The sequence below is a fragment of the Danio aesculapii genome, chromosome 17 (genome assembly GCF_903798145.1).
Source record: "Danio aesculapii chromosome 17, fDanAes4.1, whole genome shotgun sequence".
NCBI lineage: Eukaryota > Metazoa > Chordata > Actinopteri > Cypriniformes > Danionidae > Danio > Danio aesculapii.
This window is the reverse complement of record NC_079451.1, coordinates 46,922,846-46,941,087: the sequence shown is the minus strand read 5'-3', so window position 1 is coordinate 46,941,087 and position 18,242 is coordinate 46,922,846. Positions and strand designations below refer to the sequence as shown.

The window sequence follows — 18,242 nt, the reverse complement described above, 5'->3', positions numbered from 1 at the left end:
CAGGGAAATGTAGTTTTGGATTTTGGTTTGACCTTAATATTAAAAACCCTTGGTGTGTTTACTTGTGTTATCTTTAACTTATTTATATTTAACCTTATTTATACTCTCTTTTATATTTACTTTTTTTTTGATGATCTGAAACATGGAAGTGAAAACATGCAAAAACAAAAAAAGAAAATCAACAAATGGGCAATTACTTTTACACACCACAGTATCTAAGTGAAACAACTGCTCAAATGAGAACAAATGTAGGCGGGGATAGTTTTGGCAAATTAGATTTGATTGGTTGGCTTAGTTTGGTATTGGTGGATTTTATATGAGGCACAGGTTGATCCCACCCTTATGCAAGAAAACACCAATAAGTGTTTAGATATCAAAGAAGGAGGAGGGGGGAATTATTTATTTATTTATTTATTGAATTTATAGTACAAATTCCCCTTTAATACTTTAAAACTTTAATACTAGAACTACTGAGGTGGTCATTTTGACTGTTTATAATTTTTGCAATTTAATAACTTTGTTGAAATAAAACACATACACTGCTGGTCAAAAGTTTGGGTCAGTATGATTTTTAAATGTCTTAAAATAAGCTTCTCCTGCTCACCAAGGCTACATTTATTTCATCAAAAATACAGTACAAATAGTAAAATTGTGAAATGTTATTGCACTATAAAATAACTGTTCAAAAGTAGCTTATAATTTAATCATTTATTCCAGTGATTTTAATAATGAATTTTCAGCTTCATTACTCCAATCTTCAGAGTCATTCAGAAATCACTCTAATATTAATTGTTATTATTATTATTATTAATGGTAATAGTAATAATAGCAATACTGACTGGAGTAATAATTCATTTAAAACTACATACAATAAAGGCAGATTTTTACTTCTGCATCAAGCACATGCATATGCTCCAGCGCAGCCTTCACGCGGTCACATAGCCCTTGCTGTGGCTGATGACGATGCTGACGCGCACCTCTCAAAAAATGTAACTACACATCGCAACGATGCGTAGCGCAAGCTCTGTGATTGGTCGGCTTGGTAGCACTAAAGAGTGTGGGCGGGATCGAGAACCAAGCAAACCTGTGTTTACAAGTGTCGAGTCACGTGAAGGAGCTTCAGGGGTCTGTTCTTCGTATGTCGATTACTCCGTTAGCTGGATTTGGTCATTGACGATTTGACACGATCCATGATCGTTTCATTCTTTAAAACTTATTCGAGAGTTGTTGTCATAGCAACAGTTCTGGTAGATTAAACCTGCTCGGGAGCAGGCTAATTTCACATAAACAGAATTGTATCGGATTATTTCAAGCAAAGATAATACTTAAAGTATGTACAGAATGCTGATCTTTTCTTGCAGTAGAAGTTAGGTTATATACACTTGGGAAAAAAGTAAATAGTTTATAAAAATTATATATACACATTTAAAATTTCTAATAATTAGTAATATTTAATATTAAATAATTAATAATATTTATGTTTATATACATATTAGTCTTAAAAATATATATAATATGTATAAACTTTTGCAATCTGCACTCCAAAATAAAAGTACAAAATGGGGTGGTTCTCCCCAAGAGGATCAAAGAGAACATTTATTAATATGGACTTTTTTAGATACAAACGCGTAATATTTTAAGGTATCGACCCAGCTTTACACTTTGTGTATGATAAGACACACAATATTCAACTGTTTTTTTGTTTTTAAAGGAATAATAATACATGCAGTCATGCATGTTTTGACAGCAAATATGACGGTGAATTGATGCTTTGCAGGAGTTGCAGACACCTTTACTGATTTCAAAATGCTTTTCGATGCAAAACTAATTCAAATTCGCCAATTAGGGAACTTGAATAGGCCTGGGCTACTACAATAAAGAAAAACCGCTCTTAAATGTAAAGGTGAAAAAGTTTTGTTTTGCATTTACCCTATGATTAATGTTGTTGCCCATCCGCTGGTTCCCGCCCTCTAAATGATCGAGTTTTAGCTACTTGTACGTTAAGGTATAGTGTTCAGAATAAACAAAACACCTGCGAAGAAACCCGACACAGAAGAACATAAAACCCTTCTGCCAGCTAGAGTTTCTGAGGTGTTACTGATAGCAGAAGTATAAATGCACGACAACGCCCAAGGCATGCGCTGTGGGTCACGCCGATCACTTGACACAGAGGCATAAACCAGCCTTAAGAAAGCAGTTTTTAAAAATGTAATAAAAATTTAACAATTTTTTTACATGTAATAACTGCTGCTTTGATGAACAGAATATATTTCTTAAAAAAAAAAACTAAAAACTTTGACTGATAGTGTATATCTAAATACTATTAACTTTTTCCTTCCTTTTAGTGGACAATCTTCTGAAAATGGCTTGTTCGAGTGTGCTACCAGGCGGCGGAGCAAACACAGAATACGTCCTTCACTGTCTCTTTGAGTGCAGAGGAGACATTATGGTTGGTATTTATCTAACACCTCCTTGCACTAATGCTCATCCTCTAAAAAGCCTTAAAAAGACTATTGTGTTTCAGAATACAGTTGAAAAGCTCCTCCTGCCCACGCTGATCAGACACACATCCAACCTCAAAACAGACTACCATTACGCAGGTGTGACTGTTCAAAGAAATGTGTGGTTTCTTCATATGCAAAACCAAAAGATCATTTCCATCCTGAGGAAACACCGAAATGATGCATTACACATTTACCTTACACATCTGATCATGAAAATGACAGTATTTTGTTCTCACCGACTAGGATCGGACAGATGGACGCTTCAGGAGAAACGGCAGCTAAACAAAGCACTTCTGCTTCATCACAAAGACTTCTATCTTGTACAGAAAATGGTATTTATTGAATACAATCATTCAATTTTCTTCGGCTTAGTCCCTGATTCATAAGCGGTCACCACAGTGGAATGAACCGCCAACTATTCCAGCCTGTTTTACTCTGTAGATGACCTTCCAGTCACAATCCAGTACTGGGAAACACCCATTCACTCTCGCATTCAATCACATACAGTGCTTCCCACAGGTTTGAAATGGTAGCCGGATAGAAACACTTTTTACCCACAGCACATAAATAGTTAACTATATACGACAAACAAAACATAATTTGATTTTAAACACTGTTTTTAATTATTATCCGTTTAAACTTTTTCTTTTCAATGGGGTAAAGTTAAATAAAAGACTTAAAATAAATAAATAAATAAATATCCACCCAGTGACAGGTCAAATCTGCTCCTCTCTATCTCTGCTCCTCTAAGTTCAGGTTGCTTTATTGGAAAGACATTTTGTACAATTTTGCCATCATCAAATTGATAAAATATACAGCAAATGAGAAATATATGACAGAAAAAAGTTATAAAAACAGACAATACCTCAAGAATAAAACGTGTAGATTATTTAAATAAGATGAATGAGTTGATTAGCCATTTCTAATGGTGTACAAATGTTCCAATTACTGCTGTATTACAATTATAAATATCCAATTTAGATGTAATTTCGTCCGCTTATAGTATTTAGTTAAGTTTTTCTGAGTCGTTCTGATTAAAGAATTTATTATTTAATATCTCTCTCCTGGCTGTGTGCATAAAATTAACGACAGCTTAGAAAACGAAAGCAAAAACAAATCCCAGACATTTTAGTAGATTTAGAAACCCTGGCCGGACACAAAAAGGTGCGGGTCTCTGTGGGTCTGCAGAGCACATGAGACTGTGCGCACACAGAATGAGCAGTATGAAATGGGTAGAGTATATTTTCCACTACCTAATCGCTTGCGTATGTTTGTTTATATTAGGAGGATATAAAAAAAGTGTAAAAGGATAATAATTCATTCATTTTCTACCGCTTATATGGGGCTAATTTATACTTGGGCGGCCGTCAATAAACCTGGGCAGCCCGCCCAAGTAAACTCTATGGGAAGCACTGACATACACTAAGGCCAATTTTTGTTTACCCAATTCACCTATAGTGCATGTGTTTGGAATGTGGGGGAAACCGAAGCACCTGGAGGAAACTCACACCAACACAGGGAGAACATGCAAACTCCACACAGTAACGCCAACTGGCCCAGCTGGGACTCGAACCAGCAAACTACTTTCTGTGAGGCAACAGTGCTAACCACTGAGCCATCGTGCCTCTTTAAATATGTTTTAAAATAATCTTTTGTCTTTGGTAAATATATCAGCATTCACTTGTGACTCTGTGGTTTGGTGACTGTGAGAGTGTGTTTTCTACTTATTTAGGTCAAGACAAAGTCTGTGGCTCAGTGTGTGGAGTACTATTACACATGGAAAAAACGTTTGCGTTTGTGCTCGAGAATCAGTACGGCTCTGGCTACACCAGTTCAAGACGTGCAGGTGAGTTTGGACATGGATTTAACAGTCCTGTGAATCTCATATCACTGATTTTGCCTCTGTTTTAGGACATTTACTATAAGTAACACTTAAAAGTGAATGCACTGTGTTCTATTAGAAACCTAAATACAGTGCTTAACATTTGGGTACACACCTCACAAATCTCTCATTTAAATTAATATTTTCTATAGGAAGCTGTACAATATTATATTTGTGCATTTACAGTTGAAGTCAGAATTATTAGCGCCCCTGTTTACTTTTTGCCCAATTTCTGTTTAACAGAGAGAAGATTTTTTCAACACATTTCTAATCATAATAGTTTTAATAACTCATTTCTAATAACTGATTTATTTCATCTTTGTCATGATGACAGTAAATAATCAGAATCAGTTTTATTGCCAAGTGTGCTTCACACTCACTAGGAATTTGTTTTGGCTACAGAAGCTTCCAGTGTACATAAAGTGACAAGTGACAACACAAAATAAATCTGAAAAAAAATAAATAAAAATGATAAACATTTAACAGATGTGGTTAGTCAAGAAACCTGGATGTTGGGTTGTATGTACAGATTGTTATAAATATACAGGTTATAAGGTGCTGTGTACAAGTGCGAATGTAGAAAGTATTGCATTGTATATTGATATAAGGTGCTGTGTACAAGTGCGTATGAGAAAGTATTGCACACATTTATTGCACAGTAGGGGAATATTTAACTGTTCATAAGGTAGACAGCCTGAGGAAAGAAACTTTTCCTGTGTCTGGCTGTTATTGTGCTTGGTGCTCTGAAGCGCCGACCAGACGGTAACAGTTCGAACAGGTAGTGTGCTGGGTGTGAGGCGTCCAGGGTGATTTTGCACTCTGTATATTTGATAAGATATTTTTCAAGACACTTCTATACAGCTTAAAGTGAAATTTAAATGCTTAACTAGGCTAATTAGGTTAACTAGGCAGGTTAGGGTAATTAGGCAAGTTATTGTATAACGATGGTTTGTTCTGTAGACTATCAGAAAAAAACATTTGCTTAAAGGGGCTAATACTTTTGACCTTAAATGGATTTTAAAAAATTAAAAATTGCTTTTATTTTTGCCGAAATAAAACAAATAAGACTTTCTCTAGACGAAAAAATATTATCAGACATACTGTGAAAATTTACTTGCTCTGTTAAACATAATTTGGGAAATATTTGAAAAAGAAGAAAAGAAAAAATAAATCAAAGGGTGACTTCAACTGTACACAAATTTTCAATAGTTTATTTAATATTTTTAAATTTCATTTATACACATTATTTTATTTATTTTTTAAATTATATTTAGGTGTGATGATTCTTGCTGGCAAGTTTATAAATAACAAATGGCAAGTTCATTAATATCCATTTAATTTTTTTTCACATAAATGCACCACTGACCATTTACTTGTGATTATTGAAGAAATCTGAAATTAATATCTATATTAAAATGTTTTTTCAGTGTACTACTAATTCATTTACATCTAACTGATTATCAATTATTGTAAAAAATAAAGTTAGCTGTATGAGTGCCTATTTTAATGCATATACTGTTTATTCGTGAATTAGGGAGACTGGGCAGCAAACAACCACAGCGAACCGAAGAAAGAATCCATCAGCAAAAGCAGGGACTCAGAAAACTCCAGTGCTGTGTTTGTCTGTGAAGTGAGTATATCTGTGGGCTGCTTCACGTACTGAAACCCCTATAGGTGCTTCCTCCACTTCCTGTCATTTACTATTACGCTCACACCTTTTCTATAACTTACTCCTCCGCGTTCTGTAAAATGATCTCATGATCTTGCTCATCTGTGTCCTGTGAACTAATCAAGGTAGTGTGCTAGCAACCAGCAAGGACACCTTAGCAACCATAGAAACATGTTCCAATGCACACAGAAAACCTTAGCAACACAATGCCCTAGAAGACATTATTTCCAGCTGTCAGACACCCACATGAAAATATACTATAGTAATTTGTAGTAAATACTATAGTGTTTTTTAACCATACTGACACTAGCTATGTTTCTATCCGCATATTTTTATGCGCATTTTGGATATGCGCATAAAAAAAACAGTTGACGGAAATGCCAAGATGCGCATAAATTTTGAAAATCTGCATAAAAACATATGCGCATAACTGAGTAGGACAAACGTTTTATTCGATAAGAAAAGATGCACATAAACTATGATGCAAACACTTTTATCGAACAAATTCCAGTATGTGTATTGAATAAAGGTCATGTGATTTTGTTATAAGAGATCATGTGATGGTAAAAATGTGTGTGAATGGACAAACCAGCTGAGCACACTGTAAAACATTTGAAATGTTGTTTTGGTCATTCTAAAACACCTTAACCATTTCAGTATTTGTGTTATTATATTATTAATGACCTCCAGAATCAAGAGCGTCTGTGCTCCGAGTCTCACTCCTTCAAACGCCACCATGCGTTCACTGCGTGTCAGGATGGCCTTCTGAGGCACAAGTCATTTATTAAATAAAGAAAAGACTCACGCAGCTTCTTCTACCGCAGCAAATTCAGTTTTTACTGTTGATATTTGGCACCAGTTTAATGAGGAAGTGAAGATTTTGTTTGCATTGACTCGTTGGATAGAAACGCTGCTTTATTCGCACGTCTTTTGTGCGATAATCCAGTTTTGCACATTAAGTTAATTTGCTTCTTTGAATGGTGAAACAGCCACTAACACCTCCAACAGAGATCGAGATGTTGCACAATCAGCAAGAATGTTTATTTCGTATATAATTTCTATTTATAAAGTCTTCCCAACAGGCACACAACATCATATAACGTTAATAATAGGTTAAATTCAGGTTGTGGCGTCAGGTGACCAAAACGTTATGTCTAGCCAGCGCCTAACATTATTTTGACATCCAATAACTGTCAATTGATGTTGATGTTTGGTTGATTTTAGGTCGTGTTGGAAAGTGACCAAAATCTACGTCATATTGACCAAATACTGAGATTTATTCGTCAGGTATGGCAACCAAAATCCAACATCTGATCGACGTCATAGTGGTAACGTCCACACGACGTCAAGCTGTAACATCAATAGACGTTGATATTTGGTTGATTTTGTGCTATACGTTGGATGTTGACGTCGACCCAACATTAGGTTGTGGCATCAACCCGATTTTCATTTCCAAACAAAATGCAACGTTCCCACGACGTTGGTGTTCAACGCCAATCTGACATCATGTTGATATCCTGTGCCTTGCTGGGTTTTATGCAGATAAATCTCTGGTGTTTGGTCATTAACCTTTAAATGCATAATTATACAAATAAAATGTATACACTATAAAAGTTCACAGTGAGTACATTTACATGGACACCAATAATCAGATTTTAATACGATTAAGGCAATACTCTGATTAAGAGTCTACCATGTAAACAGCGATTTTTGATTACCTAAATCCAACTAAAGTCTTAATTGAACTAAACAGAAATGGCATTAAGGCATGTGGAGTATGCCGATTTTAGTCGCATCAATTAAGTGCAGTACAGACATGTAAACACCGTAATCAATCTATTACTGTCATGTAGGACTTTTTTCACAGCATTTTGCATAAGAAGTCTATACACACATGGCTGTTTGACACTATTCTCTCTCTGTACCTATACTGAGTCAGTAAAGGTCCACAGAGGCCATCCAGCACTCTTCCACCAGTCCTTACTTCATACTCTCATCCAATACCTCAGTTTGTCATTGGGGCATGTATGAAATGTTCCTGAATGAAAGTGAAACTGCCGAACTGCAGTTAAAGTCGACAAATTAAGAATGGAACACCCGAAATTACGTAAAACTCTAGAAGAAATGTTGATAGCATGGTGATGCAATGACGTTAATCGAATTATGTGCTATAACATGTAAAATTAGATCATAAAAGAACATTCAAAAAGCAACTCATGTAAATACTTTAAAGGGCACCTATGGTGAAAAATCTACTTTTCAAGCTGTTTGGACAGGCATATGTGCATTTATGGTGTATAGACCGTCATATTGGGGTGATATAAACACACCCAGTGCTTTTTTTTTTAATTTAGCAACATAAAAACGGTGGACCAATTGGAGCGGTTTTCAGATCGACCGCAACTTTATGTAGGAGTGCGGTCCCCCCGCCCACCGAATTGGTTGACAGCTGCGCACAATAACATGTCCAGGTAGTCACGCGTATGATCATATCAACAAGACCAGACGTGCACAAAGCAACCGGGAATAAAAGATCTGTTCAGTTCGCTCGGATCATCAATCATCATCAAACGTGATCAAGAGTGAGTTTCACATGTTTAAAATGTTTTAAAACAGAGCATGTGTGTCATGAATTACAGAGATTTAGCTTAGCTTTACTTCATCAGCACAGCCGCGTGTCTGAACAACTATAAAGGAAGACGCTTCAATCCCGGTTTGTGGACGTTAAATCAGGTTTATTTTGTACATTAACATAACAGATATCCATACAGCAGTGGAGATTACCAGTATCCTGTCCAGAGATGTATAAAGTACTAGAGACCCAGACTTAAGTAAAAGTACAAGTACTCTATCAAAAAGTGACTTGAGTAGAAGTAAAAGTGCTCTTTAAGCACCATACTTAAGTGGAAGTACTAAAGTATTCAACATTTTTTGTACTTAAGTATTGCAAGTAGTTTATTTCAAAATTTACTACTCAAGTACTGAAAGTAAAAGTACAAGTATTGTGTAATGTAGTTATTAAAGAATGCAGTCAAAAGACATCATATTGTTTTGTTTATTTTAAATCTTTTTTTTGGGGGCACGTCATTAAGCAGAACGAAAAGAAACATGACTTACAATACTGTTTTTCTCTCACGCTTGAACCACAGATCTGACAGATTATAACCGCTTTAACACACACCTTTCAAAGTTGTGTGTCACAAAAACAGTCCATAATCCACTCAAAACGCTATTGAAACCCATTTTCGGAGCACAATTTACTGGTTGTAAACGCTGTAAACGAACGTTCTAATTTACTTGATTTTGATTTTATTGTAAAAAAAAGAAAACGTGTATATTACTGTGTTAAATGAAAATCTGAAATATTTTATGGCTTATGGCTATGATTTAGTATTCAAAAATGTTTCATTTTGATTATGTTTTAATTAAATTGGTCTTAAACTTCATATTTTTATAGTATATTTATTCATTTTGGTACTTTTACCATAAACCAACATCTCAACCATTTGGTAGAGGCTGATATTTTAGAAATTATGGGATGTGTTGGGGGAAAATGTATTGATTGTGTTAACTAGCGACATTAGGAGTTAAGAAATGCAATAAATAAAAAAATTCTATTGGTTTTTTTCTTGGTGTGACAGTTAAATGGTTACTTGTAATACAATTGTGTCCTTTAATACAGCAGTAATATATATGAACTGTACCCTTAATTTGACCCGCTCAAAGAAAACACTCTTTCTGAATGTATCAAACTAAACTCACGCACAGAAGACAGCATGAGCATTTATAGCAAATAAACTCATGTAAATATTCTCCCGCCTGCTTTTTAAACGCTGACAGGCGAGGTCTTACACCCCTTTGATTGGTTATTGTCTTCACCTTCTCAACAGAAAGGGCTGCTATCGGCTTTAGAAATGAAAGCGTTGTTCACTGATGGCGGGAAGAACAGCCGCGGTTACAGTCTATGTATGTATAATACGCGGTTATCACAGGTAATCTATAAAGTTACCTCACAAACAGGCCAGCGGGTCAAATGTCCAAAGTGAGAAAGGCAGAGATGGAGTCTCACAACATTTCTCTGTAGTAGTGAAATAGCGGCTCGTGTGCTGTGCCGCCTTCACTCGCCCTCGCGCCTCCGTCCTTCGCCATAGTATTGCGACACCGCACATAGGAGATAAATGACGTCAGTACGTAATAACCCGTTATGATCTATTACTGAACCGATATCGACCATTTTCACACCTCTAGTAACGAGTAACGATGCAGCTCATAAAAAATCTATCGGAGTAAAAGTATTAAACTCATGGAAAATATGTACTTAAGTGAAAGTGGAAGTAGGAGAAAAAAACAATACTCCAGTAAAGTACAGATACTGCCTTTTAGTACTTAAGTACAGTAGTGAAGTAGTTCTACTTCGTTACTATACATCTCTGATCCTGTCACATATGCCTGCAAAAAGAGTGCAAAGCTAAACGCGCTCTGTGTGTGTGTGTGTGTGTGTGTGTGTGTGTGTGTGTGTGCGTTTGCTGAGGTGTGTGTGTGCACGTGCGTGCGTGCGTATCTGTGTGTGCGCGTGAACTTTGTGTGACTCTGCGATGCAACTGCACAATAAATCCTCATTGGTAAAGTTCTTACTGTAGTATTTCTCACGAACGCAACGTGAGATCTGCTTCCTTTAAGTCTGTCTGTTGTCTGTCACAGCCGAGGGAGAAGATTAAGGCACGCAGAAACGGTGGGCGGGGAGGACTAGCCTTAAAGGCGCAGTACGACAAAACAGCCCCCTAGGGAAAAAAATGTGTAAAACAGCATCTTGCAAAAGCTATAATAAATAATCTGATGGGTGTTTTGAGCTGAAACTTTACAGACACATTCTGGAGACACAAAAGACTTATATTAAATCTGGAAAAAAGGGCTAACCTAGGTGCGCTTTAATTATATTATTGTCTTATTCAGATTAAGACAAATAATTTGATTACTGATGTCTATGTAAATGGAGTCATTGTTGTTGCAGATGAAATATAATGTGGAAAATGTGATTCAAATATTTTCCAGTAGACAAGATATTAGTTATTGTGCTGTCAAACGATTATCACATCCAAAATGCGTTTTTCTTTTTCAAATATTTCCCAAATGATGTTTAACAGAGCCAGGAACTTTCCACAGTATTTCCTATAATATTTTTCATTTGGAGAAAGTCTTATTTGTTTTATTTCGGCTAGAATAAAAGCAGTTATTAATTTTTTAAAACCATTTTAAGGTCAATATTATTAGCCCCTTTAAGCTGTATTTTTTTCGATTGTCTACAGAACAAAACATCGTTATACAATAATTAGCCTAATTAACCTAGTTAAGCCTTTAAATGTGACTTTAAGCTGAATATTAGTTTCTTGAAAAATATCTAGTCAAATATTATTTACTGTCATCATGGCAAAGATAAAAGAAATCAGTTACTAGTTATTAATACTATCATGTTTAGAAATGTGTGAAAAAAAAATATTTCCATTAAACAGAAATTGGGGGAAAAAATACAGGGGGGCTAATAATTTTGGCTTCAACTATATACGAATGTCAATTACCCCATGTGTTTCTATGATTCTCCCAGCAGACAAATGAAGAAACGTGGACCCAGAGCAATCTCCGTCTGCTCTGCAGCTCTCCAGCAGAGCACAGACCATCCACTCTGACCGAGACTTTGGGTTCGGCTTCTGTAAGGAGTTCTCCATCCAACAGCACCACCAGCGGAGACACCGATTTAGCCCTCTTCCCCTGCACAGAGTGTGGAAAGTAAGCCACATCCTGAGTCAAAACCAAAAAGCATCTTCAATAAAAGGGACCTATTATGCAACAATCACTTTTATAAGGGGTCTTAACGCAGTTGTGTTGCAGCAGTCTGTGAATATAACCAGAATCTAATGGTAAAAGTAAAATTATTAATTGTATTTTTTATAATTACACTTGATTGATATTCTGCCTTTGTGCATGTCATCAGAGGGGGAAAGCCTCTGATGGCTTTCCCCCCTCTGAAGGCTCATTAGTGACCATCTCTCCCTCTTTAGCATAGGATGTTAGACTTATTTTTGAATCTGCCACTATGCTGACACACAGGCATTATTAGCTCCAGCTTCTTGTTCAATCTGTATTGTAGCTTCTTACTGCTAAAATGCAGTGAGTGTTAGTTAAAAAAGGAACTTAAAATATATTAACTTGTATTAGCAAACATTTCTGAAATTGTACTTTGCTGTTGCTTGCTACTAGATTGAGTGTCACTGACTTTTTAGCAAGACGCTCCTCATTAAGCCTCCTGTGGTGCTTCTTTAGGAGCTGGTTTTTGTATTTCCTCGCTCTGCAACAGCTCTTACAAATTCCCTGGTTTTGTTTGGTTTCTGTGACTTTGAAACCAAGATATTCTCATATTATCAACGTGCTGCTTTTCTTTGATATTAATTATTCCATTAATGCTTCTGAAGCGGCAGATGGCATCATCCCACTTGTTTGCACTTTCCTGTTCGGTTGTGCAATTCTGATTGGGCAGAACAAAAGTCTGCTCACTCAATTGGCTAGTAAGACGGCAGTCAGGCATTTGCTTTGGGTGGGGTAAGGTAAATAATATACATTTCATATCGCAGCCTCTTGCGATTGGATAATTGCAACATTTCAAATCGCGATTAATCACACATCCCTAGCTACTCTAGCATATAACAATTTTGTTGCTTACATATGATATTGCATTAATTTGCATTCATGTTTTATAAGCTATGACATGAAAGCCTCAGTTTGCTGTGAAGTTATGATAATGCAAAAATCAAGAAAATCTTTTGATTTGTTTGGTTCGTGGATTATGTAGGCTATTTTAAAAATGGATATTTTATCAAATTTAATTTTATGTTTTCCAAATGGATAAAAAGGTTGGTTTGTTGGTTGTACACTAAATCATTACAAATATAGCCTATTTGTTGTGTTTATGAGCAGTGCCAAAGCACTCTGATGGACGCTCCGACCTGTGGTTGGCTTGCAGTGTTTCCTCTAGGACAGGGGTGTCCAAACTCGGTCCTGGAGGGCCGGTGTCCTGCAGATTTTAGCTCCAACTTGCCTCAACACACCTGCAAGGATGTTTCTAGAAAGCCTAGTAAGTGCTTGATTAGCTAGCCCAGGTGTGTCTGATTGGGGTTGGAACTAAACTTTGAAGGACACCGGCCCTCCAGGACCGAGCTTGGACATGCCTGCTCTAGGATTTTTTCCAGCTGTGGCGGCAGGCCTTTTTTACACCGATCTACTAACTACCAGTGGCGTTATTTCAATGACAATCTCTTTGCTTCTGCTCCAATTTTTTCTGCTCGTGCACAAAACTTCTTGCACGCCCCCTCAAATATAAACCGCTGCAAGAGCGCGCAGATCTTCTTGTGCGCTCTCAAATAAACGCTGCTGAGGTGCGATTTAGTGCGTTTATGTAACGAGTATGTCTCCAGCATTTATTAGATTTGCTAGGAATATTTATGAATCCCTCCAGTATTAATGCGTCCTGAAGTAAAACGGCTATACGTCGTGTTTGCTGGGTCTCACGCATCACGCACCTGTCACAGTCAGTCAGCACGTAACCTTAAAGGGTTAAACAAATGACTCACAGCACTACTACGGTTACAGAAAAGTTCACGCTGTTATAATTCACTTACCCTTTAATACGTTTCGGTGCGATTATCACCCGCTATTAAAAAAATTTAATGTTTTGAATGTGAAGCTGTAATGTAGCTGTGGCGGGATGAATCTTGGAGTGGCGCCCCGCCATGGAAGAATGAATGTATCGGAAACCATGGCTTGTTTCCAAAGCAGCGCACATTTGAGAAAGTTTTGTTTTGCGGCTTCTTTCTCAAATTGTGCAAATAAACAGTGCTTATGACGCGAATCCAGGACAGAGGCAATCAGCATTAGCACTGGTTTGGCATCAACTTGTCTGTGTCAAACTGTGACCAGCAATATTCTTTCATTTTGCTTCTTTGGCAAAATGCATCTCTAGGCACATGTGGTTACACGTGTTACCATCCCACGAGTTAACATATACGTGTTGGACATTTATGCAGCCAAACTTCAGACCTAAAATAAGTGCAAATTATATTTTGTGCAGATATTCTGACTCTTTGATTTTCCTCTCGTCTTGACTCTTGCTATTAGTATTTATTTTCACCTTTGGGCTGCTCCAGCCAATAGAAGAACAGCAACTACTGGGGAGGCGGGGCTAAAGATAGTAAGGCCCCATCTGATTGGTCAAATTTAGATAAAGAACCAATGCATAAATGTAATTTATCCACACATCTGCAATACGTAAATTTCATATACTATGATCACGATAAGTTTGCGTTATATTGTGCAGGCCTAGATTTGAATCACAGTGGTTGTAGTCTAATTCATGTTATGCTTCATTTCGCAGGGTATTTTTGAAGGTAAAAAGTCGAAACGCCCACATGAAGACGCACCGCCAGCAGGAAGAAACACTGTTGTGGCAGTTTCCCAGAGTTAATGACCAAGATCATGCGATTGTGACATCTGGCTTCCCTGTTGCACCACTAAAAGAGCCCATACGCCTTCATTCGTTATCATATCCCAGAAACACGGCGGCCAAAACATCCTTAAATGACATGTGCAGTGAGTCAGAACAGGAAATGGACTGTTCGCTGAAGTCACTTCCTGTCCTGCAGAGTCCTTTGAACTTCATGTCAAGTTAGTAGCTTAAAGGTTGAGCAAACTGAATCAGGGATTTTTTGTAGACTACAAAACAGACTGATTTATGTAAATAGTACGACTGTATGTATATTAAAACTATTGCTATGGCACTAGTGTGGTGCAATGTGACTATATATATCGTATGGACAAAATAAAAAGCCTGTTTTATATTATGCCCATTGTTTATTTATTTAGTGGTGTCACAAAATACATTGTTTATGGTAATATTTTTTCGTTAATTTAATAAGCGCCAGGGTCCGTGCACACCATTATGCTAATCGCTCACAATTTTCCTGGAAGTTTAATGCCTCGTGACTTAACAAAGGGAAGCACTTGGAGGCGCTCAAGCACAAAATGGTAGAGGCGAGCACAGTTTCACTTTCATTTAGTGATGAGGAGCGATGCAGAGTGATGTTTTGATAAAAATCTTTAATGATATCAGCAGGAGGGAGTTTCACTTTTAATTTAACTTTTAATTTCACTTTTCTTTCATGATTTGCAAGTTCATTAAGTGGTGTCTAACGTCAGGGTGTGACTTTGTGTGTTCACTCTGCTCATCGCCACTAAAAAAATAATAATAAAAAAAATCGATTGGGTTCGAATGCTGAAAAATGTCATGAAAAACGCTGACAATAAGAAGCGGTGGAAAGAGTACTGAAAAATCATACTCAAGTCAAAATACTATTGCTTGCCTAAAAATGTAATGCAAGTAGAGTAAAAGTATCTGTTGTAAATATTACTCAAAGTAGGAGTAAAAAGTAGACCTTCCAAAAGTACTCGAGTAGTGAGTATTACGCTGTAAAAAGCTGATGCATTTACACGTAATATGTGGATGTGTGTAAACGTAAAATTCTGTAGTGCATTTAGTTATTGCCCTGCAGACACACAACGTCATAAGATGCTAATATTAGGTTAGATTTAGGTTGTGATGTCAGGTGACCAAAATTCAACGTCTAGCCAGTGTCTAAGAACAACAGTATTTTTGTTCAATAATGATGTCAAATGACGTTGATATTTGGTTGATTTTAGGTTGAGCCAACATCTTAAACCAACGTCATATTGATGTCAAATACTGATATTTGTTTCTCAGGTATGGCAACCAAAATTCAACATCTGATATATGTCCACACAATGTCAAGCTGCAACATCATTAGATGTTGATATTTGGTTGAATTTAGGTTTGACATTAATCTTGGCCTGAGGGATTTGAGCTATTCTTCTTGTAGAATATTGGTCAGGTCACTATGTGAAGGAAAACGTAAGTGGCTCAATAATATTTGGATCTGGTGACTGTGTAAGCCATGGGAGATGTTCGATTTCACTTTCATGTTCATCAGACCCCTATGTCACCAGTCTTGCTGAGTTTAATGCGATTGTGCACGCACATGCGCAAAACCATTTAAAAAACGCCTCGGGCTCATTTTTGTTTTAATGTGCCACACCTAAAACTGCTCCACCAATGAGATTGGCAATTTTGTTCATGCGCCTGGAGCTGCTGAAGTTACACCACTTGGGGTGTTTACTCAAGCACAAAATGGTCAAGGCAAACAGAGTTTCACTTTTATTCAGTAATGGAGAGGATGCAGCGAGGCTAGATGGCATTTTTCATTGGTGTCTGAACACAGAGCTGTTTTGCGATAAATGATTTTGCGATAATGATTTTGTGGTGGAAATTTCCAGAAATTTGCAGACAATTTTGCAATAAAAAAAAAATGTCCATCAATTTGGCCACATCCAGCGGCCGTCATCCTAGAACCAATGTCCATCATTGTAAGCTACTTGCTTTTCTGTCTGTTCCATTGCTCTGTTTGTTAGATGTTTGCTCCCACTTTCTTTTGAAGCACGTTAAACACACAAAAAGTCACACTGTAACTCTCCCAAATGTGGGAGACAGCGTCCCGGTGTGTACGAGCTTTTACATTGCACCTCAGGGATGCAGGGAGAAACAGAATGTCGAAAAAATTTGCATGAAGTACAGGGGTTGGACAATGAAACTGAAATGCCTGGTTTTAGAGCACAATAATTCATTAATATGGTGTAGGGTCTGTTTTTGTGGCCAATACACCATCAATTTTTCTTGGGAATGACAGATACAAGTCCTGCACAGTGGCTAAAGGGATTTTGTGCCATTCTTCTTGCAGAATAGTGGGCAGGTCACTACATGATGCAGGAGGAAAACGTTTCCTGGCTCGCTTCTCCAACACGCCTCAAAGTAGCTCAATAATATTTAGTTCTGGTCTCTGTGCAGGACATGGAAGATGTTCAACTTCACTTTTATGTTCATCAAACCCCTATGTCACCAGTCTTGCTGTGTGTATTGGTGCATTATCATCCTGATACACGGCACAGCTTTCAGGATATGTTTGATCTATTTGGTGCACATGGTCCTCCAGAATGATTGGATAGCTTTTGGCAGCGACGTGTCCAACTAGCACAAGTATTGAACCTAGGGAATGCAGAACCAAGGGAATATTGCAGCCCAAACCATTACTGATCCACCTCCATGCAACAGTCTGGGTGGTACACTTTTTGGGGCTTCTCCACACTGTAACTCTCCCGAATGTAGGCAAGACAGTGAAGGTGGACTCATCAGAAAATAATACATTTCACATTGTCCACAGCCCAAGACTTTTGCTGCTGGCACCATTGAAACCAACAATTGGCATAGGCACGAGTGAGCAAAGGTTTGGCTATAGCAGCCCAGTCATGTATATTGACCTGGTGGAGCTCCCGACCAACAGTTTTGGATGAAACGGGAGCGTTGAGGAACACATTTAATTCTGCAGTAAGTAGGGTGAATGCGGTTTTATGTTTTTTGGATACAATTGAGTTTAGCACTTGGACATCCCTTTCAGACAGCTTCCTTCTGCGTCCACAGTTACTCCTGTTGGACATGGTTCGTCCTTCTTGGTAGTTTGCTGACATTACTCTGGATACTGTGGTCACAGATGTGCTTTTGAACTCTAATATGTCCCCCATAATGCTGTGCATTGCAATAAGTAAGCAATCTGTGCTATAACTCTGCTAATTAAACCTTTAAACTCTGGAGCAATGTGCAATCGATAAAGACTGGCCACCAGGCTGGACAAATTTAGCCATGAAACCAGCACTAAAATTGCCAGTGTTTCAGTTTCATTGTCCAACCCCTGTATGTTTACCTGTAATCATTAGTTTCATTAATACTTGTTTTATGTTTTAACATTTCCAGTCCAACATTTGCCCTGAAGTTCTAAATAAAGTGACAAAATAATCACATATGAATAAGTACATGAGCATATATTTTAATATGTCAAAAATGTGCATGTGGTCAATAAAGATTAAGATAAGATGAACGCGATGTTTATTAAAATTTCCATGACTGCTCCTAACATAGCATGTCTAAATCACTTGATAGCTGAGCTGGGCTAGAAAAATGTTGTAAAAGCGCTATACAAATAAAGGTGAATTGAACTGAATATGACTGCAGGTTGTA

General features: G+C 37.3%; 1 protein-coding gene across 1 annotated transcript in view; it reads left to right on the top strand.

Moving 5' to 3' along the window:
- The window catches only part of LOC130244177 (transcriptional-regulating factor 1), a 59,060-nt gene extending 44,133 nt beyond the window's left edge, over positions 1-14,927 (top strand). Inside the window, exons 9-15 of the mRNA XM_056476477.1 lie at positions 2,346-2,449; positions 2,525-2,600; positions 2,748-2,836; positions 4,237-4,350; positions 5,921-6,016; positions 11,658-11,839; positions 14,478-14,927. Of these exons, the coding sequence (XP_056332452.1) occupies positions 2,346-2,449; positions 2,525-2,600; positions 2,748-2,836; positions 4,237-4,350; positions 5,921-6,016; positions 11,658-11,839; positions 14,478-14,772 (956 nt within the window). The 3' untranslated portion in view covers positions 14,773-14,927. The remainder of the gene's footprint in view (positions 1-2,345; positions 2,450-2,524; positions 2,601-2,747; positions 2,837-4,236; positions 4,351-5,920; positions 6,017-11,657; positions 11,840-14,477) is intronic.
- Positions 14,928-18,242: the final 3,315 nt, after the last annotated feature.